Source organism: Rhinoraja longicauda, chromosome 13 (genome assembly GCF_053455715.1).
Source record: "Rhinoraja longicauda isolate Sanriku21f chromosome 13, sRhiLon1.1, whole genome shotgun sequence".
NCBI classification, from domain to species: Eukaryota; Metazoa; Chordata; class Chondrichthyes; order Rajiformes; family Arhynchobatidae; genus Rhinoraja; species Rhinoraja longicauda.
In genome coordinates, this window is record NC_135965.1 from 26,405,487 (window position 1) to 26,431,063 (window position 25,577).

At 46.6% G+C, this 25,577-nt stretch overlaps 1 protein-coding gene across 2 annotated transcripts; it reads right to left on the reverse strand.

Annotated features, from left to right (window-relative positions):
- Positions 1-419: 419 nt before the first annotated feature.
- On the reverse strand, positions 420-13,959 carry LOC144599185 (transforming growth factor beta activator LRRC33-like). 2 transcript variants are annotated; one of them, XM_078409930.1, is made up of 3 exons: positions 13,838-13,959; positions 8,861-8,985; positions 420-2,706 (listed from the first exon to the last, which is right to left on the reverse strand). In XM_078409930.1, exons 2-3 carry the CDS (start codon positions 8,975-8,977, stop codon positions 751-753), a joined length of 2,073 nt encoding a protein of 690 aa, XP_078266056.1. In that variant the 5' UTR covers positions 8,978-8,985; positions 13,838-13,959; the 3' UTR covers positions 420-750. The 2 variants fall into 2 exon arrangements, with proteins under 2 accessions (XP_078266056.1, XP_078266057.1); XM_078409931.1 differs by lacking the exon at positions 13,838-13,959 and adding an exon at positions 13,705-13,820.
- Positions 13,960-25,577: the final 11,618 nt, after the last annotated feature.

Here is a 25,577-nt window from a genome sequence, read left to right on the forward strand (position 1 = left end):
GTCAGACTGAAGAAGTATTCCACTCACCAGTATTTATAGGAAAATCTGCCTGGGCAGTGGGCGTGTCCATGATTAGAGGGCATAGCTTTAAAGTGAAACTTAGGAAGTTTGAGGGGATCTGATGTCAATCTTTTTAAAACAGTGGTTGGAATCTGAACCCCGCTCCCAAAGAGGTGATTGGGGCAGATACACTCATGCCATTTATAAAGCAACTGGATAGGTATTCGAACCATGAAGGCGTTTAAGGCTATGGAACAAATATGGGTGAATGAGATCAGTATAGATGTTATAAAGATCAGCATAGACAGGGCTGGTTTGAGCACTGTATGACCCTCCAATGACAAAATACCACTCAAAGTTCAAAGCATCTTTTGTTTTTACGTTTCACTTTTAATTTACAAAAATACTCATTGTCCATAATGCCTACTTTTCACATTTACCTATTCTGTACAATAGAATATATATCTTAATTATTATTATAAATATTATGCAAAGCTTTTGTGCACGTTCACAGATACATCCAGTTTCGGTCAGTAGTGAAATACAGTAATCACAGCAATAGCTGTCGAGCATGCTCCGAGAGTTTGCCCACTATGCTGATACAGAGATACTGGCTGTCTTTATTATTAGTGCTTTTGCTGAGACTCATTCTGTTCCAGCCCAGCGCTGTAAACATTGCCCCTTCGAGGTAGATGCCGCGCCAGTCACCAGTGCATTTCGAGAACCAGGACAAGTGCGGGATGATTCCGGCTAATACTCAGTTCCCATTTTGCATTTGGCTTTCACATATTTAGGTAACAACTTGGAATTTAAAGAGAGGAAAACCATCACACTTACAGTTATAATGAACACAAGAGTTGGCAGCAACAGCAACAAATATTTTAAAACAGTGTTATCAAATCTGCAATGAATTTTGGTAAAGTGGGAAATTCTGTGTAGGTCAACTAGTCTGATAGAGGTGTTGCAAGTGACCTTGGATATATCAAGAATAATTAGTGACTTGGCGTTGATCAAAGGGGTCCACCAGCTCAGCTGGCAACAGTCAAAGGCATTACCGCTCAGGAGTAAGCCCTCAAGATTGTGTAGAAGAGTCCGCAGTACATCTTGCTGAAGAGTCGACAATTGGTTCTTACGCAAATCCAACCATTTCAGGGGAAGGGTTTCCAATACAGGATGAAGACTTGTTAAGACATTTTCGGATAAGTCCAAGCTGCTTAGCTGTCTGAAAGTCACTCGGAGGCCAATGTCTAACTGGTTAGATGTTAATCCATTATTGCTGAGAAATAGGGACTGCAGTGATTCAGACACATCTTGAAAAGTACTAGTCTCCAATCTGATACCAGTGTTGGATGATAAATCTAGATGTGTTAATGGTGAGCCAACAAATGCATTGGCTGGTACAGTCTTCAGTCCACAACTGGCAAGATAGAGGTGTTTCAATGTCTTAATGTTTGCCAGCCCAACACAACCTCCGTTTAAAGTCCTTTTCTCGTGTTTGAAAGGGTAGGCACAAATAGAGACATTGTTGTGACTGAGATCCACCGTTGCCACCTGTGGCATCTTAGCGAAGAGATCATAAGGCACTGACTGTAATTCATTGAAGCTGATGTTAAAGTGATTCAGTTTCTCTATCCTGTTAACACTGACATTTAGATTTGCTAATCTGTTTTGGCTGAGATCCATCAGCTGAAGGAAGAGAAGAGGCTCGTCTTCCATTAGAGAGAATGTTTTCAAGCAGTTCTGGTTGAGCTGTAGAGTAGATAATGCCGACATTCCCCGTAGGAATCCTTGAGGAAGATACCGAAATGAATTCCTGCTCATATCCAGAACTTTCAACTCTGGCAAGCTTACAGAAATTATCTCGTCCCATAGATTCACAGTGGTAATGTTGGTCACATTCCCAACGATTTGGATGAATTGGACTTCCGTGGATGAGTCATTCATCAGATCACTGTAAAAGCTCATCTCATTGTCTGCAAGCAACAGTGACTTTAGTTTGCTGCATTTGGGTAAGAGTGGGAAAAACAGCAGTTTATTATGGGACAGGTCCAGAGTTTCCAACTGAAATTCAATGTCAATTTCTCTAGCTAAAAACAGCTCAACAGCATTGTGACTGACGTTTAATGTTTTTACCTGGTACAAACAGAAATCTACAATACAGGGAATGTGGTTGTGAGCGAGGTTCAACCTGGTCAATCTTCTCAAACCTTCAAATGTCCCACTTTCAATTTCGTAGATATGATTGTACTCTAAGTTCAGTTCTCGAAGATGGACAAGACCTTCAAGGGTGCGAGGTTCCAATCTCATGATGGAATTTCTGGCCAGGGATAGATATTCCATGGTGGTCAAGTTTTGCACTATATAACTTGTCATGTCTTCATTCAGTCTATTCTCCGATAAATCCAACCTCGTTAGAGCTGAGAGAGTTCTTAGTGCCAAATGAGTTTCTGAATAAGTTAAATCAATGCGGTTGTTCTTTAGATTTAAATCTTCCAGATTCCCATTGTAACCAAAGGCACCAGACTCAATAAACTCGATTTGATTCCCACTCAGGTTCAGCGTGTGCAGACTTTTGTACACGGAAAATGATCCATTGTAAATTGCTCTGATGACATTTTCATTAAGAAGGAGCTCTTCTGTTCTGACGGGCAGGTGTGCTGGCACACGATCCAACTTCTCTCCTTGGCAGAATGCCATTGTTCCAATCTACAACACAAATGGCGAATCAACATTCAGTCACCACAGAAATTTACCATGAGGCAATGTAGAGAGAACCACTCTCTCTCCATCAAACCCAAGGGGCTCTAAACAATTAACCCCATATTCCAGGCCTTGCTCCATAGTGTTGTACATCCCCCTTTTTAAATACAAGCTATAGGATACAGAGCCTGGTGGTTATATTATTGGACTTATCAGGTTAAATCATACTTGGAATATTGTGTACAGTTCTGATCGCCACCCTGCAGAAAGGGTGTGGTAGCAATAGAGAGAGTGCAGAAGAGATTCACCGGGATATTGTCTGGAATGGAGGCCTGTTACTCATAAGGAGCGAATGTACAGCCTAGGTTTATTCTCATTAGAATGTAGAAGGTGGAAGTGTGATCTTATAGAGGTTTGTAATGTTAGGTAGGGCATAGATGGTGAGAATCTTTTTTTACCAGGGATAATATTCTAAAACTAGAGGGCACAGGTTTAAAATGAGAGGGGAGAAATTGGAATGCAGATCTGAAAATCTGAAGATTTTTCCATAGAGATGGTGATAGGTGAAGGAGAAAGATCCAATTACAATGTTTAAAGCATTTGGACAGGTACTTGGATAAGATAAGAGGTGTAGAGGCCTAAAACAGACAGATAGAATTTGTGTGGATAGGCATCATGGTCAGCATGGATGAAGGGGGCTGAATCTGCATGTTTTTGCTGTACGATGATTTGATTCCACAGATTATTGCCCAGAAAACTAACATTAGAGACGTACGTTTTAATCCCATCATGACATTGAAGATATTTTTTAAACAATATCAGTAACGGCAGTTAGACACAAAATGCTGGAATAACTCAGCAGGTCAGGCAGCATCTCGGGAGAGAAGGAATGGGTGATGTTTCGGGTCGAGACCCTTCTTCAGACTGATGTCAGGGGAGGGGGCGGAAGAAGGGTCTCGACCCGAAACATCACCTATTCCTTCTTTCCCGAGATGCTGCCTGACCCACTGAGTTACTCCAGCATTTTGTGTCTACCTTCGATTTAAACCAGCATCAGCAGTTTTTTCCTACTCAGTAAAGGCAGTGACATAATTACTGGATTGTTATAAATCCTATCTGGTTCTCAGATGGGTTTCAGGAAAGGGAAGGCGCATCATATACTCAGAAGTGTGGTTGAATCTTAAATGAAATGGCCATCCAATGCCCCAGTCCAGGACAGTCAAGGTGAGCGGTTAATTGTTGGCCTTAACAAATTAAGAAGTTCTAAATAATATCATAAAGTTCCTCCATACGTCCTTTCAGATCATGTTTTTCAGAGCTCAACAGTCTTCTATGTGAAGAACCTTCTCTTCATTTGACAATTACTTAAATCGTTCATCACCAGAAAAAGACACAAAGAGTTACTCAGCAGCAAAGATACTTGAGGTACAAGATGGACCACTCCGTTGAAATCGCTTATACTGAAGAGTAGTACACAAAGGAGCCATTTTAGTAGGCAAAACCCACCGTTCGCTATCCCTCTCGCAGTGTAATCAGTGTTTTGGGGGAACAGTATGTGTGATGATACCATTAAAATGCAGAATATATCTCATCTATCAATTCACAGATTTTTGTTATTTTTCTTTTTAAATGTTTCTGCAAGTTTCTGCCTATTAAAATGGCGCATGACATACTACAGTTTTTAGGGTCGAGTGGTCTATCTTGTTCCTCTAATATCTTTGCTCAGCAGGTCAGGCAGCATCCCTGGAGAACATGGATAGGCAATGGTTTGAGTTGGAATCCCTCTTCAGACTTATTGTGGTGGGGGGGCGGGAGGGGGGGGGAGAAAGATGGAAGAGAGTTAAGGGCAGGATAAAGCCCAACAAGTGATAGATTGTTGGACAAAGGCCAGAGATTAAAAAGGGCGAGATAAGGTTAGAAGAATTTCCAATTGTGAACCCCGAGGAAGGAATGTACGTGGAAAGGTTACAGGGGAATGAGAAACGGGAGAAATGGATCACATCCAGATGGGGCATTGGAAGGCTGAGGAAAAATGAAGGGGTGCAGTGTGGAGGGAGGGGGCGGGAGGCGGGTTGTAGGTTAGTTATCTATAACTGAAGAATTCAATGTTCATACTCTTAGGTTGTATGCTACCCAGGTGAAATATTAGGTGGTGTTCCTTCAGTTTGCATGTGGCCTCGCTCTGGCAATGGAAGAGGTCAGTATGGGAATACTGAAAAGTTCGTATGGGAATGGGAAGAGAAGTTAAAATGATTAGCAGTCGGGAGATCCAGCAGGTCCTGGTGGACCAGCAACAAGTGTTCGGTGAAATAGTCTACGCTTGGTTTTGTCGTTGTCATTGGAAAGGAGGCCACATCAGGAACACCGACTGTGGTAGATAAGGTCAGAGGAGGTGTACGTGAACGTCTGCCTCACCTGGAAGGACTTTTGGGGTCCCTGTGGTTGCAAAGGGAAGTATCGGGGGAGGGGAGATGTGACTGGTGGTGGGATCACTTTGAAGGTGGTAGAAATGTCAGAGAATGATGTGTTGGATGTGGGAGGCTGGTGGGGTGAAAGGTAAGAACAGGGAAACTCTGGTGGCTGACCACACACAATAGTCAGCCAGCCAGACTGTAATGGTACCTCCCTTATCGGCGGGTTTGATAGCAATCCATGCTGACCAGCAAGTACCCATCGAGCTGATCCCATTCAGCAGCACTTGATCCTGTCTTTCACCTCCAGATCCTGACTGACTCACCAGGGGGGGAATATTTCCTCCATATCTTTTCAAATAACTACATTAACATGTCACCTTAACTTGCCCTGCATTAAAGAGTGCAGACCATGCATGTACACTTCAGCAACTCAATTGAACTCTCTCATCCTTGGTAAACCTCGTGTACTCTCTCCAGGACCCTGATATTGCCACTGGAGGCAGATCGGGAACAGTATATAATGCTGCAGTTGATTTACAATTGCCGCGTTTTTCTCAGCAAAACCCATGTACAAAGCCAAGGATCTGTGCCCATTAACCATCTTGTGCTATCTTCAAAGATTTGTGAACTTGTCAGTCAGGCCCCCTATCACTGTAACCCTTGATATGCTATGATTAAAATGAAATGGCGTATTCCCTCCCCCCGTCTTTACCCACTTCTCCTTTTAAGGTTACCACCGAATCTATAAAAATTACACTTTCAGCAGCACTTTTTATATCATAATGACTCATTTGGTTAAAAAAGCATCTATCTTCATCCCTGATCCTAAACCCCATGTTAACCTTGTAATATTTGTAACACCGGGTGGCGCCATCAGCAGGGGCTGCCTCACCAACAGTCTGTCCTTTCTTCTTTTTGTTATTTTTAGTATGTGTTAAAAAGTATGTTTTAGTGTTCCCTGGTTTGTTTTATGTGGGTGGGAAGGGTTTTTTTTATGTGGCGGAAACTTTTTTCAATCTGTTACCTTGACGGAGATGCGATTTATTTCCATATCGTATCTCCGTCCCCAATGCGGCCTAACATTGTGGAGTTGATGGCCTGTCCTGGAGACCAACGGGCGCTCCAAGCTGCAGGAGTCTGCGGGACTTTAACATCGCAGAGCTTGCGATCCCTTTGCCAGGGATCGAAGCTCCAACCGCGGAGCCTGTGGACTTTAACACCGTGAAGCCCGCAGTCTCTGGTAAGAACAGGTCGACTTGGGAGCTCCATGCCACGGAGAGAGTTTCAACTGCCCCGACACGGGAGTTTTGATCACCCCGATGGGGGGCTTCGATCGTTGGCTGCAGGGGCTTTGATTGCCCCGACTGTGGATGGTTTGACTGCCCCGACCACGGGAGAACAAGAGGAAGAAGATTGAACTTTATTGCCTTCTATCACAGTGAGGAATGTGGAATCCACTGTGGTGGATGTTTATGTGGTTGTGTGTCTTGTCGTTTTTCACTTAGTATGACTGTATGGTAACTCAAATTTCACTGCCCAGGAACAAGCCTTTGCCTCACATTGTCCATGCCAACCAAGTTGGCATCCTGGGATAGTCCCATTTGCATGCATTTTAGTCCATATCCTTCTAAATCCATCCTATCCATATATATGTCCAGCTATCTTTTGAATGTCATAATTGTACCCACTTCTACCGCTTCCTCTGGAGCTCATTTAAGATATTTACCCGGGTACAGGGAAAGCAAAAGTGCATTCAGGCTTCAGATATGCAAAGCTGAAACTGAAGAGATTTTTTTTTAAATGACAACCCCATTCTAGAAGTTCTGATTATTATAAATTGCATTCCTGGGGCTGAATTGAAAGTTGCACAATAATGGATGTGAAGCATACACAAGGATGGATGGAGAAGACAAGGGCCCACGTTTGCAAGGAAGAGCAAACAATGACCACTGTTTCACCCTAATGTTCACAGCACTGGGGCTGTCATATGGGTTCATTTAGGGTTCAGTATGGCTGTGCGTGCCACCAGACTTAAGAACAGTTTCTATCATCAGGCCATCAGGCTTCTGAACTCATAAACACATTTCAAATCATATATGTTGATTATCTTTCAATATTGTCTTTTTAAACTATTTTTAATATTGTCTTTTTACCTTACTAATGTCATTTTTAAATCTTATTTATCCTTGGAATATTACTGCTGAGGTGCCCCTTTGTCTTGTCAAATACATTTCATTGTACCGTTGACCCTGTGCCAACCTACATATGACAAATAAAATGTATTATTATTATAAAGAAAACCACAGGGATGATTGGGTGTGTCAAAACAGGATGTTCTGTGGCTTTTAGTGCAGCAGTCATAAAGATCAAATATAGGCGATCAAACGGCATGCACGGCACACTGCTCTGTGCATTTAACAACCCTAAACAAAAGCTGGCAGATTCTAAGTACCTCTTTCACACATTTTATATATAGTTCAATGTTCAGTCATTTCCCTGGCAAGGTGCTCTTTTAGCTTCAGTGACAACAGAAAATGAAGGAGAAAGGTAAAATGATCAAAAAGTTAGAATGCAGATTCTGGCAATTTGAAGTAACAACAGAAAATACTAGAAACGGCAGGCATGGGGAGTGATAAAGTTAATGATTCAGGTCAACGATCTTTTATTGGACCAGAAGCACTAATTGTTTCTCCCTCTGTCTGACCTGCTACGTGTTTACAGCATTTTTTGCTTTATTTCAGGTATTACCGCAGGACTTTTTTTGCTTTGCTGTGATGATTTATTTATCCCCCCCCCCCCCTGAAGTGCTCATAGTGGACTAACTATGGTATGGAGAAAGTTAGTCTTCCCAACTGCACATTTCTGCATTAACAACGCTCTTTTCATTTCCAAAAGCACTGGGGAAATGGATGTATTAACATTTGCAGGCACTTGTATTTGAACAATCCCTTTTGTTACGTTAAGAAAGCTATGGGAATGGAGAACTCTTGCAGTTATAGCCACTTTTGCATACACCTGTCTGCTATTCAACTCCAGAAGGCATTGCAACCGGACTCAATCACAAGCCCAAATCAATTTCACGTGATACATGCCCCACATGAGTGGCTAGTGCAATGCAGCAAAACACTTTGGGGGTCAGGCAGCATCTCTGGAGGGAATGGACAGGCAACATATTGGGTCGGGACTCTTCTTCTGACTGAAGATGTCTTCTTGAGTCTGAAGAAGGGTCCCGACCTGAAGAACCATCTGTCCATTCCCTCCACGGATGCTGCTTGTCCCACAGAGTATCTCTGACACATTGTGTTTTGCCCACGATTCCAACATCTGCACTTCCTTGTGTCTCCATTAGACTGCAATTTGAGCTAATCAATGACTGTTTGTCTCTCCTCTTGGGCCCCAAAGATATTAATATCCATCATATAGCTCACTGAATTATGTTGGGACATGGTCGTATATTATTCATACATCTATTTATTCAGTCTGAAAAAGGGTCTCGACCCGAAACGTCACCCATTCCTTCTCTCCTGAGATGCTGCCTGACCTGCTGAGTTACTCCAGCATTTTGTGAATAAGTACCTTCGATTTGTACCAGCATCTGCAGTTATTTTCTTATTCATACATCTAACTTACTGCCTGGCAATCAACTCAGGGATGCTCATGGTGCAGCAATGCAGGATTGATCTAACGATACCAGATATGAAACCTTCATGACAAAGATGGCATTCAATGACAGGAATTACACGTACCATTTTGCAGCTCTCCAGAGATCTCACCAAACCCGCTTCTGTATTGATTCTTCTGTCAAGCAGCATAAGTGCTGAAAGAATGAGGGATAGGGGCAGGCCTGTAAAGTTCATTCTCATGATTACACCTAGAAAGAGACAAGAGATTGTGCACAGTCAATTACATTGCTTGCCAAATCAGCATCAAGCTCTAACCAAACCATATTGCAGTGCAACCCAATATTGGATCCGCATTGCAATGAGGACTATCGGCAGCATGACATTATTATTGGGAACTTACAGAGGGAGCACAACACTTTCACAGCGGCACCACTGAGGAAGGGCTGTATTGTCAGGTGGACTTTACTGAAAGATACAGAAGCTTGAAAGCTTGGTTCCAGACTTAAGAACAGCTTCTTCCACAGTGCTATCGGGCTCCTGAACCAAGCATCTCTTTCACACCCTCTTCCCAGAAGTGCTGTTCTGTACTCTTATTCCTGCACCATTCTGCTGTTTTGCTCCTGTCATTGTGTTTATTGTTTCATTTATCATTCATATATATATATATTGTACACTCCGTGAGGTTTATGTGAACATTAAATTTATTGCCCCTAGGTGTATATGGCAATAACCATCTGAATCTGAAACTGGTGAGAGGGAGAGCACTGAGGGAGTACCAAACTCTCAGAGGGACACTGTCAGTTCTGAGGTGAGTCAAATGAGATGAGATGTTAACCCAAGGATCTATCTGCCTTCTCAGATGAAGATGAAAAATTCCATGACACTATTTGAAGTGCAGCAATTAGGAAAAGGAGGAAGGAGATTAGACTTTATTGCCTTCCATCACAGTGAGGAATGTGGGGAATCAGCTGCGGTGGATGTTTATGTTAACTTTTATGTAGTTGTGTGTCTTGTTGCTTTTTCTTAGTATGGCTGTATGGTGATTCGAGTTTCACTGCACCTTAATTAGTGCACCTGACAATAAACTGATCTTTTGAATCTTTGAACCTTTGGCACAACCTCCAGATTAAAGAACCCAATGGCTAGCACACCTCCTCCACTTTAAACATTCATTTCCTCTGACACTAATGTATCATTTATCACTAAACCAATGTGTCAAGGCTACTGTGATAAGTTCTGACTAAACCCATGACCTCCCAGGCTAAATGTAGAAAGGCAGCAGACACTCGGTAACAACCCCACCATCACACCTCCTTGAATGTCACCCACCATTCTGACGGAAATATATCAACATTCTTTCATCATCTCTGGGTCAAAGTTCACCGGTTTCTAACCAACAAAGTTGTCGGACAAAGGTCTTCCAAAGTGCACAATATTCAAGGTGGAGATTGCATTTTGATAGACTGGGGATGATTAGCGATAGGCAACATATGAGAGATGGTATTTTACGAATCTGATTGGGTTTTTTGAAGAAGTAACTAAAAAGGTTGACAAGGGCAAGGCCGTAGACGTTGTCTATGGACTTCAGCAATTAATTTGATAAGGTTCCGCATGGTAGGCTACTCTGGAAGGTTAGATCACATGAGATCCAGGGAGAGCTAGCTGAGTGGATAGAAAATTGGCTTCATGGAAGAAGACAGAGCATGATGGTGCAAGGCTGTTTTTTGGACTGGAGGCTTGTGATGAAGGGTGTGCCTCAGCGACTGATGTTGGGCCAATTGCAGTTTATTGGTTATATCAATGATTTGGGATGATAATGTACAGGGCATGATTAGTAAGTTGGCAGATGACACTAAAGTAGGTTGTATAGTAGACAGTGAAGATGGGTTATCAAAAATTACAGTAGGATCTTGATCAGTGGAGCAAGTGGGCTTAGGAATTGTTGCAAGTTGAGACCAAGGGCCTGTTTCCATGCTGCATGACTCACCACTATCTTCTCAAGAGCTGTTGGGAATTGGAAAAAAAAATTCTGCCAACGATACCCAAATTCCTTTTTATATAAAATTAATAAAGCAATACCTTGAGTATTATTAACACAGAAGTGAGCAAGAAGATAACAGAGATCAAATTGGAAGAAGCAATTATATCAACTGAATATTTTCTCAATGATCCTAAATGATATTGTGCATAGAGATATTTCACATTTGGAAATGAAGTAAACTCACCATAATTCAAAAGGAGCAATATTTTAGTGAGTTTTGGGGGAATTGGTAAGACCAATTATTAATTGCTTCACATGCAGCTTATAATTATGTTACATAATAATATTTTGGAATGTAGTAGGTGAATAATTTGACACATGACATTAAACCCAGTGTCGTTTTAGGTCCAAGATTCCCAGAATTTCCACTATTGAAGAAGTATTCATTTCACTTGGATGTATTGGTATGCAATGGTGACAGTATTGGCTATATAAAATCACCAAGCATACAGTTTCCGCATCATTACTACAATATCATCGCCCCAATGGCTTGTGGCAGTAAACTAAATAGCACCAATGCAAAGAATGTTACCACACCATAATGCTCACTGGACCACGACAACCACAATACAAAGACCTGTCATGACACCAACATCAGCCTACCATGAAGGAGACCAACAAGGTGTGCAATGCACAGGGATTATGTTGCGGCTTCATAATGTAAGCATCATCTGCACATATTTGATTCACATTAGGCCGAGGTGTTAGAAAGGGAATGTGCAGGAAACACAAGAAGGATCTTCTCTGTCCAAGGAGGTTTGATATTGGAACTCTTTCCAATCACTTCTGCCAGTGTTGATTTATCTCTAGCAACAGGGGGGGAGTGAGACCAATTCACCAGTTGATTTTCTCCATCCTTTTGTTTCCTTGCTTTGTACAATTATAGCAAACTGTGCAGTTAAGATCAGGAGTTCATATCAATCAGACAAAGCCCTGGACCTGTCCACGTGACAACCTGCCTACTCTTGGTGTCCGAGGAGAGGGGATTGGTGGGTTGGGAACGGTGGGCTGAGTGCGAGGGGATAAGCACAAAATATTCATTCCTAGCAACAAAGTAAGCGGTTCAGAATCCCATCCCAAAGGATCCACAAAGCACATGGTAAATGTCAGGGCGTGTCAAGTGTCAGTGACAAGGGTATCGGCGGATATGGGGAGAAAGCAGGAGAATGAGGTTGAGAGGGAAAGATAGACCAGCCATGATTGAATGGCCGAGTAGACTTGATGGGCCGAACGGTCTAATTCTGCTCCTTGAACGTATGAATTTATGGGCGTCGGGTGAAAGAATCTAGAGTCATTCAGCACAGAAACGGGCCGCTCCGCCCACTACATCTATGTATCTATGTCAACATTCACACCTCCATCCACACCAAGCCCATCTTTCCTCTCGTATCTCCGTCAATACCCCCACCCTTGCAATCTCCTGCCGCTCACCCATACCAGGGGGAAGTTAAATGGACATCGGGGGAAATCCACAGACATCAGGGAGAATGTAAACAAACTGCACCCAAAATCGAGATTGAACCCTGGAGCTGTGGAGACGGCGGCCCCTCGTCCCCTTTGACTTTAAACAGGAACCACCTCCAGTTTAAATTCAATTTGGAATATTTTGGAGGACGAAGAACCAAGACCCAAGACCCTCACGTTGTGACCCTGACTCCCAGTCCCATAGGTTGACGTTCCTGCCGGATCCCAAATCTTCAAACACCACTCCGCCTTAGCTTTCACTCACTGGCGCTGCCCACAGCAGCCTGGGCGGAGATGGGACCCAACGCATTGGACAACCCGCTCTCCTCGCACCAAGTGCCTCCACGTCTCCGTCTTGCCGGACCTGGCGTCCCTCTCGCCCCTGGCTGCCTGGGCCACTTGTTGGATCCTCAGAGTTATACTCCAGCTCCAGTGAAAGGTCCCGGCGTCAAAGTCAGAGCAGGAGAGAGAGAGAGAGAGAGAGAGAGAGAGAGAGAGACCTTCTCCCGGTGCCCCCCTGCCCCAACCCACCTCCCCCAACCCAGCCGGAATCTCCCAAACACCACAGTCAACCGCCTCGTTACTTGCACAGCCACAAGAGTTGGAAGATTGGGACTAAACTGCTGGAGTAACTCAGTAAGTCAGGCAGCGTCGGTGGAGGGGATGGACAGTCTAATTTCAGGCTAACTGCAGTAGTGGAGAGAGCTGGGAAAGAGAGGTAGGAAGTATACTGGAGCAGTTCTGTGACTCTCTCTCTCTCTCTCTCTCTCTCTCGCTGCTCACTCGCCAAGCTCTGCCCCCACTGGCCGGGCTCTGTCCCCACTGGCCAGGCTCTGTCCCCACTGGCCGGGCTCTGCCCCCACTGGCCAAGCTCTGTCCCCACTGGCCGGGCTCTGTCCCCACTGGCCGGGCTCTGTCCCCACTGGCCGGGCTCTGTCCCCACTGGCCGGGCTCTGTCCCCACTGGCCGGGCTCTGCCCCCACTGGCCAGGCTCTGTCCCCACTGGCCGGGCTCTGCCCCCACTGGCCAAGCTCTGTCCCCACTGGCCGGGCTCTGTCCCCACTGGCCGGGCTCTGCCCCCACTGGCCGGGCTCTGTCCCCACTGGCCGGGCTCTGCCCCCACTGGCCAGGCTCTGTCCCCACTGGCCGGGCTCTGCCCCCACTGGCCGGGCTCTGCCCCCACTGGCCAAGCTCTGTCCCCACTGGCCGGGCTCTGCCCCCACTGGCCAAGCTCTGTCCCCACTGGCCAGGCTCTGTCCCCACTCGCCAGGCTTTGCCTCTCTCTCTTTACCAACCTGCACCCCTCTACTCCATCAATCTGAAGAAGGATCAATCTGTCTGTCTGTCTGTCCCCTCCCTCCACAGGTGCTGCCTGACCGACCCGCACTGAGCTCCTCCAGCAGTTTGGTTATCGCTCATTGCCTGTGCAGCTATTTCAGGGAGACTCTCAATGCAAACTTACAATAAAACCCTATCTTTAAGGGCGCCGTCCTAAAGTCCGCTAACCCGCCGGTGCACACCCGACCTCAGGGCACCAGCACTTGAATGCCCCTGGATGGAGCTACCTGTCAACAAGCGCTGCAGCAGAGGCTTACCGAGCGGCTGCGGTGTGCGGTGCGGTGCGGTGCGGTGCGGGGATCCGCGCCTCTCTGTTGCTGCCCTCCTGCACCGGTCGCCAGAGCCGCAGCGCCCCCGGGGATTGCCAGCCTCGCGTCTGAGCCCATCTGCCCCGAGCCTGCAGCTCCGGAAAGTGCGAACGGAAACGGAGTCACATGCAGAGCGCAGCCTGCGGTCCCAGGGGCACCCTGCCACACCCCTCCACCCCCGGGACCGCTCACTGCTCCCACCCACCCCTGCTAGTTACCCTGCTCCTTCCTCCACACTCATCTCCCATCCCCCACACTCATCTCCCACCCCCCACACTCATCTCCCACCCCCCACACTCACCTCCCACCCCCCACACTCACCTCCCACCCCCCACACTCATCTCCCACCCCCCACACTCACCTCCCACCCCCCACACTCACCTCCCATCCCCCACACTCATCCCCCACACTCATCTCCCACCCCCCACACTCATCTCCCATCCCCCACACTCATCTCCCACCCCCCACACTCATCTCCCATCCCCCACACTCATCCCCCACACTCATCCCCCACACTCATCTCCCATCCCCCACACTCATCTCCCATCCCCCACACTCATCCCCCACACTCATCTCCCACCCCCCACACTCATCTCCCATCCCCCACACTCATCTCCCATCCCCCACACTCATCTCCCATCCCCCACACTCATCTCCCATCCCCCACACTCATCTCCCATCCCCCACACTCATCCCCCACACTCATCTCCCATCCCCCACACTCATCCCCCACACTCATCTCCCATCTCCCACACACATCTCCCACCCCCCACACTCATCTCCCATCCCCCACACTCATCTCCCATCCCCCACACTCATCTCCCATCCCCCACACTCATCTCCCATCCCCCACACTCATCTCCCATCCCCCACACTCATCCCCCACACTCATCTCCCATCCCCCACACTCATCTCCCATCCCCCACACTCATCTCCCACCCCCCACACTCATCTCCCATCCCCCACACTCATCTCCCACCCCCCACACTCATCTCCCACCCCCCTGCTAGTTACCCTGCTCCTCCCCCACACTCATCTCCCATCCTCCACACTCATCCCCCACACTCATCTCCCACCCCCCACACTCATCCCCCACACTCATCTCCCACCCCCCACACTCATCCCCCACACTCATCTCCCACCCCCCACACTCACCCCCCACACTCATCTCCCACCCCCCACACTCATCTCCCATTCCCCACCCCACCCCCACACTCATCTCCCACCCCCACACTCATCTCCCATCCCCCACACTCATCTCCCACCCCCGACACTCATCTCCCATCCCCCACACTCATCTCCCACCCCCCTGCTAGTTACCCTGCTCCACCCCCCACACTCATCTCCCACACACATCTCCCACCCCCCACACTCATCTCCCATCCCCCACACTCATCTCCCATCCCCCACACTCATCTCCCATCCCCCACACTCATCTCCCATCCCCCACACTCATCTCCCATTCCCCACACTCATCTCCCATCCCCCACACTCATCCCCCACCCCCCACACTCATCTCCCACCCCCAAACTCATCTCCCACCCCCCACACTCATCTCCCATCCCCCACACTCATCCCCCACACTCATCTCCCATCCCCCACACTCATCTCCCATCCCCCACACTCATCTCCCACCCCCCACACTCATCTCCCATTCCCACACTCATCTCCCACCCCCCACACTCATCTCCCACCCCCCTGCTAGTTACCCTGCTCCTCCCCCACACTCATCTCCCATCCTCCACACTCATCCCCCACACTCATCTCCCACCCCCCACACTCATCCCCCACACTCATCTCCCACCCCCCACACTCATCCCCCACACTCATCTCCCACCCCCCACACTCACCCCCCACACTCATCTCCCACCCCCCACACTCATCTCCCATTCCCCACCCCACCCCCACACTCATCTCCCACCCCCCACACTCATCTCCCATCCCCCACACTCATCTCCCACCCCCGACACTCATCTCCCATCCCCCACACTCATCTCCCACCCCCCTGCTAGTTACCCTGCTCCACCCCCCACACTCATCTCCCACACACATCTCCCACCCCCCACACTCATCTCCCATCCCCCACACTCATCTCCCATCCCCCACACTCATCTCCCATCCCCCACACTCATCTCCCATCCCCCACACTCATCTCCCATTCCCCACACTCATCTCCCATCCCCCACACTCATCCCCCACCCCCCACACTCATCTCCCACCCCCAAACTCATCTCCCACCCCCCACACTCATCTCCCATCCCCCACACTCATCTCCCATTCCCGAGAACCCTATTTCCCTTTTAACCCCTCCCCCCACCCTCTATTTTCCTCTGACCCCTTCCACCCGTATCACGCCCTATGGCTTTGCACCCCACTCCTCCTCTTCTCTCCTTATCTGATGTCCGGCTAATTTTCATCTCTAGCCGTGGTAACTTTCTCCAAGCACCCCACCCCCCCCATCACCCCTGTCACTTGCCAACCTTTGTCCCACCCTCACATTTTCCAGCATCTCCACAATCTGAAGAAGGGACCTGACCCAAAACATTGTCTATCCATTCCTTCCACAGATGCTGACTGACCCGCTGAGTTCCTCCAGCAATTTGTGATTTGATCAAGATTCCAGCATCTGCGGTTTCTTCTGTCTCCCATCGACCAACGCAGATTCCATTCATGAGTTCAAATCACTGGATCCCAGTGTCCAGTGCTGGTTCCATTCATGAGATCCCATCACTGGATCCCAGTGTCTAGCACTGGAATGCACTCCCATATCCCCACTGGATTCCAGTAACCACGCTGGATTCTGTTCATCATATCCCGTTACTGGATCCCTGTGGCCAAGTGCCCTCCAGGGATCTCCGTTCACCATTGTGAATCACTGGATTCCAGTGACCATCGCTGGGCTGCATATTGCAGATCTGTACTGGGGGCTGCCCAAAGGTGCAGTGAATGGAAGTACTGCTTCCCAGCACCGCTGGCCCAGGTTCAATCATGACCTCAGGTGCTGCCTGTGTAAAGGTTGCATATTCTCTAAGTGACCACATGGGTCTGCCCAGATGCTCCAATTTCCTCTCGCATCCCAAAAACATAAAGGTTGGTAGGTTAATTGACCATTGCAAATTTCCCCTGATATGTCAGTGAATGGTAGAATCTGTGGGTAGTTGAGAATGTGGGGAGAATAGAATGGGATTAGTAATAGGCCTGGTCTAAATTGGTGCTTCATGGTCAGTAGGATTTGCTGGGCTGAAGTGTTTGTTTCCATGCTGTAACTCGCTATAATATCCCATCACTGGATACCAGTGACCAGTTCAGTTGACCAGTGACCTGTTGACCCTGCCTGGATTCCATTCACTAGATACTGTTGCTGCATCGTGACTGATTTGCACAGCACCCTCTGCAGAAAATTCATACAGAATTTTGACCCAAAGAGGCCATTCAGCACATTGTACTTATGCCAACCTCTGAAAGATCTGCCCAGCCAAACCCCACCTTCCAACCACTGGATCTATAGCCCCAAAGGTCAGGGCTTGTTAACTACATTTGCTTTAAATTAGATGAAGGACCTCCGTCTTTAACTCATTTCCAGGCACTGAGTTTTAAACCCCCCTCCCCTCCCCACCCCCTCCCCACCCCCTCCCCTCCCCACCCCCTCCCCACCCCCTCCCCACCCCCTCCCCTCCCCTCCCCACCCCCTCCCCTCCCCACCCCCTCCCCACCCCCTCCCCTCCCCACCCCCTCCCCTCCCCTCCCCACCCCCTCTCACTGTGTACAATTTTCTTTCCTTGTCTCCCCCTTTAATCTTCTACTACTCACTCAAGCTCCTGGGTTTTGAACCCTCTGCCAATGGAATACATTTCTTCCTAATTACTTTCTCAACCCCTCATTTTTGATATTATTTACATCATTTACATTTCCCCCTCAACCTCTGATGCAACATAACCAATATTTCCCGGATTTGACAAAATTCTTTTAATTCCCCTCCATTTCCCTCGGTGAATCACAACTTACTTCCTGTGGCCAAAAAGCAAAAAGAAAAATTGCTGGTGCTGTAAAATATGAAATAAAAGCATAAATGCTGAGAATGATCAGGAAGTATAGATGGGAATCAGAGTCAAAGTTTGAGTGGCAAGATGGAATCTTCAGGAAAGCCAGAGGCATTTTGAACTATCTTACTCCAGAGAAGTTTGACAAGCCATGCCTTGAGTTCCTCAATGTGGGTGTAGACTCAAAACTGGTCATAAAAGGGATCATTTTACTGATAGTAGACTATCAGTAGATAGCGATGCTTCCATGGACATTTAAGTTTTGCCTTCGGACGCGTGAATTTTTTGTAGCCGGACGTACTGCAGTTTCGGACTTTGAATGGAGAAAATTTTGAATGGAGAAATACCTGATCCAGCATTTCTGTTTATTTTATATTTCCAGCATTAGAGGTCTTTTTTGTTTGCGCATCAGGCTAGTGTTGAGTTGAATTTGAGTTTTGTTTATTGTCAAATGAACCGAGGTACAGTGAAAAGCTTTTGTTGCATGCTAACCAGTCAGTGGAAAGACTTCTTCTTGCTTATGGCGTGCACAGCCTAAAGTTGTAGGTCTAGGGTAGACATCGAGGCCAGGGCAGCATCAGTTGTTGGGTCTTGATGCCCAATCTAATAGTGGAAAGTCAATACATGATTACAATCGAGCCATCCACAGTGTACATATGCATGATAAAGGGATTAACATGTATAACGTTTAGTGCAAAATAAAGCCAGTAAAGTCTGATCAAAGATAGTCCAAGGGTCTCCAATGAGGTAGATAGTGGCTCAGGACTGCTCTCTAGTTGCTGGTAGAATGGTTTAGTTGCTTGATAACAACTGGGAAGAAACTGTCCCTTGTTAACCCATATCAGATGTTTTTCTTTATTAATGTGACTCAACTAATAGTCAAAGCATCACTTGCAACTTTTTAATCACCTCTCTGGTCTGTCCTGCCACTTTAAGATATATAAACGTTCTCTCAAATTCCCTTGGTTCCTGCACAGTATTCAACACCCTCACATTTACTGCCTGCTTTCCTTTATGCATGTTTGCAATCACACCACCTCACACCTCTCTGGATTAAATTCCATTTGTCAACTGATCAGGCCAACTATGTCCAAAGTCTTCCTTCATTTGAGCTCTGTAAATTTCCCCAGAGCATAATAACAGAAACTTGGAGGAGTTGATGGAAATGTAGAGAGAATTCTTTGTAAAAATGGATTAGCGTAGGATTAGTGTGTACATGTTTTTGATGCTCAGCATGGACTAAGATGGCCCAAGGACCCATTTCTGTGCTACGTAACTCTTTGAAATGATCAACTACACAGGGCCAATTTTAGAATCATTTCCAAACTGCTTAAATACATTTCTACTTTTGTCTCACTTATTAATCAATTTGACCAAAAGCTGAGGACACAGTTCTGAGCCCTGTTGAACCCCATGGTTAACAACCTTACAATCATAAAAACACCTATCACCCTGAAACATCTGTTTCCTGCCACTAAGGGAATTTCAGATCCAATATGCCACTCTCCCGTGTATTCTACAGCCGTTTACTTGTTTAATCTGCCTCCCACGTGAGAGAGATTGTAAGGCAGAGTGAACAATGTTTAGAAATTATGATCCACTAATTCGAATAATTATAATCCTTACACATACCCAATTAATTCACAAAAACTAAATCCAGACTGGCTCCACCTTTTGGGCACACTAAGTGCCAGCTAAAAAAAGTTCTCCTGTGTGAAAATAAAGACCACCTTATCTCAGTTAACTGAGACATTATTTCAGTTAAAACTCAGACAAAATGTATTCACCCACTATTACTATCCTGGTGCATTTGCATCTGTCTTAAGTTTGCTCTTGTGCCTCCCTGGAACAGATTGCTGGTCTACGACACGTTCCTGCGGTGACATTGTCATGAACATTCATGTAATGACCGTTCTATCATATCATCCCCGCTGTGATTGCTAATATTGCCCCCTCTCTCCACACACATTGTAATCCCCCTTGCTTTCCCTGTAACCAGGAATGCTAAACTATCCATCTTTGGCCCATGTTTTAATAATCATTAAATATCACATATCCATTTATCTACATAGCCCATCAAACCTTTTACTCAGTCCCTGGCATGTGAGTCTCTACTATTCAGTTCAATCAAACTCCTTTGATATTTTTATTTTATAAACTTTCTTGGCTTTGCCTTGCAAATTCTCTCATAATTTTTGTTTTTCATTTCTGTGCCTCTCCCTTCAGAGTGTGCAGAATCAGCTTCCTATCTTCCCACCAAACCAGTTAATCACAGCACAGAAACTGCTTTTCGGCCCATCATATCTTAACCACCTTATCCATCTGTGCTGCCACCTTCACAAACACCAAGGTCTCAAAACTTCATAGGATCCTACCATTGATTATATTTATTCAAGCATTGTCAGTATGTAACAACTCACATTTTCCAGGATTAAATTTAATCTGCCGTACAGTTACACCCACCATGACAGTACCAGTCCACAAGTCCAGGTGTGTCAGGATGCAGTCTGTCCTGTGAAGATCTCATGAGCCAGTCCCAATGTCACAGGAATCTAAAGCCCTCCATCCTGCACCAATCTCTACTCATCCAGTTATCTGCACCATCCTACTGTTTCTATACTCACTCATGTGGGCACTGGGAAACAACCTGACATTACTACCTTTGGATGTTTTGCCTCTCAACCTCCTTCCTGACTTCTTCAGACCTGCCTGTAGTTCACATCCTTTCTTCTCTGCTTATGCTCTTGGTACTGATGTAGACCACGACCACTAGCTGTTCATTCCCCCGCTCCTGTTTTGCAGACCTCCTGTGATAATTTTGACTTTGGGCCCAGGGAGACACCATGAAATCATGTTCACGACATGATACCATTGTGCAAAATAACGAGTAGCCAGGGGAACTCAATGGACCAGGCTCTGGATGGGAAATGGAGCAGTCCAGGTGAAGAGTCTGGACCCAAAATACCGACTGTTTATTTCCTTGCACAGATGCTGCCTGACCCATTGAGTTCCTCCCGTAGTTTGCTTTGTTCTCCAGATTTTAGTATCTGTCGTCTCTGTGTTATTCTCCATGCTATGTAATACTTACATTGACAAGGTATTTCAATTTTTATACCAACTGAAAATCTGAAGAACTAAATTATACCATGTTGGCACGAATTTACTGGGCCATCAGATTTAACTACCCACATTATTAACCACTAGCAAACAGCTTGGTCACCACTGACTAATAATGTGAAAGGAACTATAAAGTAATGTTAAAGTTAACTGCAAAATATAACTAAGTTGTAACAAGCTATCAACCACTAAAACGTTTAAAGTTGCCACACTCACCAAAATTACCCATGTGAAGTAACATTCCGTGAAACAGAGCACCACATTATTTGCTGCACTTCAGCGAGTCCTCCTATATTTCAATAGATCAAGCTGTAATACATGAGACAGAAAATGCTCACGGCCTTTATTTTTATATATTCAAAGGGACATGGTCTTCACAGGCTGAGTCAGCATTTAATTGCCCATTCCCCTAATGACCCTTGTAGTGGTGAGCTGCCTTCTTGGACTTCTGCAGTTACTGGGATGGGGGGGGGGGGGGGGGGGTGGGAGTGATGGAGAGTGGGATGGGGGAATTGAGTGAGGGGGGGGGGGGGCGAGAGGGAAGGTGGAATGGAGAGATTGCATGTGGGGTGGGGAGAATGAGATAGAGAGTGGGGTTGGGCAGGGTAGGGGCAGGAGATGGGTGAGGAGTGGTAGATTGGGTTACAAGGTCCATGAGACCAGGAATGCAGCTGAATAAAGCAGTCTGCATGCAAGAAGTGATAGTAGGTGTGAGGGCTGGGTTTTTTTCTCACCTCCAACTGAAACGCTCTGGCTCAGAGACTGCACGTCAGGCAAAGCAAGTCAAACAGGATGGGTGCACACTGAGATGAACTGTGATAACACCAGTTTCAACAGTTGGCTGTTTGTAGCGATTGAAGGGGAAGATTAAAATAGCCTTTGTGACCTTGGTGACAAGACTTTCATTATGAGGAAACAGCAGTTGCAAGGCAAGAACTGGCAAGCGACAGATGGAAGGCTGCACCCTTTGCCCTCACCTCTCAGCTTTCTCCCCTCTGCTCCATCAATGCAAAGAAGGATCCTGACCCGAAACATCATCTGTCTATTCCCTCCATAGATCGTGCCAGATCTGCCGAGTTCCTCCAACACTTTTTTTGTTTTAGATTCCAGTATTTGCAGTCTCTTATATATCGCTCTTGTCCTTCTTGTTAGGAGAGGGTGCAAGTTTGGGAGTAGCCTGAACAATTAATATATCTGCCCACTTATCTCATGAATATTTCTCTTCACCCATCCAGAATGGATTGGTCACCCTCACTCAGTGCCTTGTGACTTTGTCCCCCAGAATCCCCCTTTGTTGCATGGTTCCTCTCATTACTGAGCCCCCTCATTAGTGTTCCCATGTCCCACGCCGCGCATGTAACTGCATGCACATTTCTACAGGGTGGAGATGCACCTCTCTGTGGCAAGGCACTGCTGCCTGACCACGATATTCTAGCTTGCTCAATGAAGCTCTGCAGCTCGTGGGTTTCAGGTTGGCTGGTTTGTGGGAAGGAGTCGGTGAACCACTCTCACAACTAGTGCCTCATCTTTTTTTGATCTGCTGGCTCAGAGAAGTCTGCTGCAACCAAGCCTGAGAGGCAGCTGAAAGACTTTGATCAGGGAGAGCGGCAAGTTGTGTAGGAAAATAACTGCAGATGCTGGTACAAATCGAAGGTATCACAAAACGCTGGAGTAACTCAGCAGGTCAGGCAGCATCTAGGAGTGAGGGAATGGGTGAAGTTTGGGGTCTCGACCCTTCTTCAGACCCGTCTCGACCCGAAGCGTCACACATTCCCTCTCTCCTAGATGCTGCCTGACCTGCTGAGTTACTCCAGCATTTTGTGATACTTTTGATCAGAGAGAGACAGCTCCACCTCATGGTGCACTGAGGTAGATCTACAACACTTACTGCACTGAGGGAATCCACCTGCAGCAAGCTTAACATTTGAACTAGCTATTCGCAGCTTGGAGATCAATGGTTTTTGGGAAGAAGCTGCTCCTGAATCTGGACATTTCAGTTTTCAGACTCCAATAATTTCTTCCCAATGGCAGGAGTGAAACAAGAGCGTGGCCAGGGTGGTGTGGATTCATTGATGATGCTGGCTGCATTGTTGAGACAGCACCTCCTCTTAATCCCTTCAATAGTGGGCAGGGGTGGGGGGGGGGGGAGGGTCAGTATCCAGCCAGTGTTCACCACTTTCTGTAATCTCCTTCGATCCTGGGCGTTCAAGTTGCTCAACTCGGCCATGATGCAACCACTCAATATGCTCTCTACCACACACTTGTAGAAGTTCAAGAATGTTCATCAACATACCAAATCTCCTCCACCTTGTAAGGAAGTAGAGGCATTGATGAGCTTTCTTTATGATTGTATCAATGTACTGGTTCCAGGAAAGATCTTCAGTGACATGCGTGTCCAGGAACTTGAAGTTGTTGACTCTTCACCGGCCCGCTGGAGACAAGTTTGAGGATCCTCAGCCTTCTACAAGTCAATCTTCCTTATCTTTTACTGATGTTGAGAGCAATGGTATTGTACCATTCACCCCCGGAATGGCGGGACTGTCGTATGTTGAAAGGCTGGAGCAATTAGGCTTCTATACACTGGAATTTAGAAGGATGAGGGGGGGATCTTATTGAAACATATAAGATAATTAGAGGATTGGACACATTAGAGGCAGGAAACATGTTCCCAATGTTGGGGGAGTCCAGAACAAGGGGCCACAGTTTAAGAATAAGGGGTAGGCCATTTAGAACGGAGATGAGGAAGAACTTTTTCAGTCAGAGAGTGGTGAAAGTGTGGAATTCTCTGCCTCAGAAGGCAGTGGAGGCCAGTTCGTTGGATGCTTTTAAGAGAGAGCTAGATAGAGCTCTTAAGGATAGTGGAGTGAGGGGGTATGGGGAGAAGGCAGGAACGGGGTACTGATTGAGAGTGATCAGCTATGATCGCATTGAATGGCGGTGCTGGCTCGAAGGGCTGAATGGCCTACTCCTGCACCTATTGTCTATTGTCTATTGTCTAATCAGACAACCTCCTCTGACCCATCATTACTCGTAATTCACCCAACAGTGGTGTCAGCAGTGATTTTAAAGATAGAGTTGTAAGTGTGTCCGGCTGCACAGTCCTGAGTATAGAGCAAGTATATACTGGGGGTTAAGCACGCTGTCTGGAGGTGCCCCTGTGCTGATGATCATTGAGCAGGAAGTGTTGCTGTTAATTCATGCTGATGGTGGTCTGTTGATGAGAAGTCAAGGATGCATTTGCAGAGGGAGACCCAGTTCCCCAAGCTTGATGTGTAGGAAGGAACTGCAGATACTGGTTTACACCAAAGATAGACAAAATGCTGCAGTAACTCAGCAGGACAGGCAGCATCTCTGGAGAGAAGGAATGGGTGACATTTCGGGTTTAGACCCTCCTTCAGACTGAGTCCAGAGACATGTAAGGGTAAGGTGTGAAAACAACAGATCAAAGCAGGGTGATGAGGAATTGTAGAATAGTCCATTGTTAGCTGAGTGGAACGTGACAATGAGGCAGACAATCAGTAATATTTAATCAGGAAGACAGTAATAACTAGTCGGAGAAGTAGGATGGGGGTGGGGCGGAGAGAGGGATAGCAGGGGTTAGTTGAAGTTAGAGAAATCAATATAACCAGTTTGGAGGGGATGATGGTGTTGAGCGCTGAGCTGCAGAGTTTGAACAATAGCTTTACGTATGCGTTTATGTAGTCCAAGTGGTCCAGTGCAGAGTAGAGAGCCAGCGAGATCACATCCCCCCATTGATCTATTGTGGTGATAAGCAGGTTCTTGCTGAGGTAGTTGATTAGCGCCATAACCAACCTCACAAAGTATTTCACCAGACAGGATGAAGCACCGGCAACAAGGTAACACAGCTGCACTCGAAGGATTCATACTGGACGAAGTTATAGGTTATCACGGGGGACCAGCTGAGAGCAAGGGCGATCCCTGGCAACAATACGTCTCGATGAGCTCAATGCCTTTTACATGCATTTTAAACGAAAACAGCTCAATTTCGGCTTTTTTCCCCATCCCCTACTGACTGTCTCATAAATCTGAGACAAAAGGCAGATCTGCTTTCTCAAAGGTAGACTCTCAGAAATACAATGCCAACTCAACCTTTGAGGTCTCTGATGCTACCACTTGTTGGCTGGATCAACAACATGAGACAATGTAACTATAGGAAAGAACCCGAGAATCTTTTGTCATGGTGTCATAACATTAACCTTGCCCTTGATGTCAGGAAGACGAAGGAGTTGGTTATTGACCCAAGGAAGTGGGGAAGGGGTGAACACAACCCTATTCTCATTAATGGAGCTACCGTAGATGGTCGACACCTTCAATTTCCTCAGCATCCGTATCACCAGCAACCCGACCTGGCACCTTCACACTGATATGGTGATCGCGAAAGTACAGAGTATTTACTTTCTTAGGCATCCGAGTAGATTTGACATGCCCACGAGGATTCTCTTGAACTTCTACAGCTGCACAATATAAAGAAGGATGAGTCTGGACTTTGTGGGGGGGGGGGGGGGGGGGGG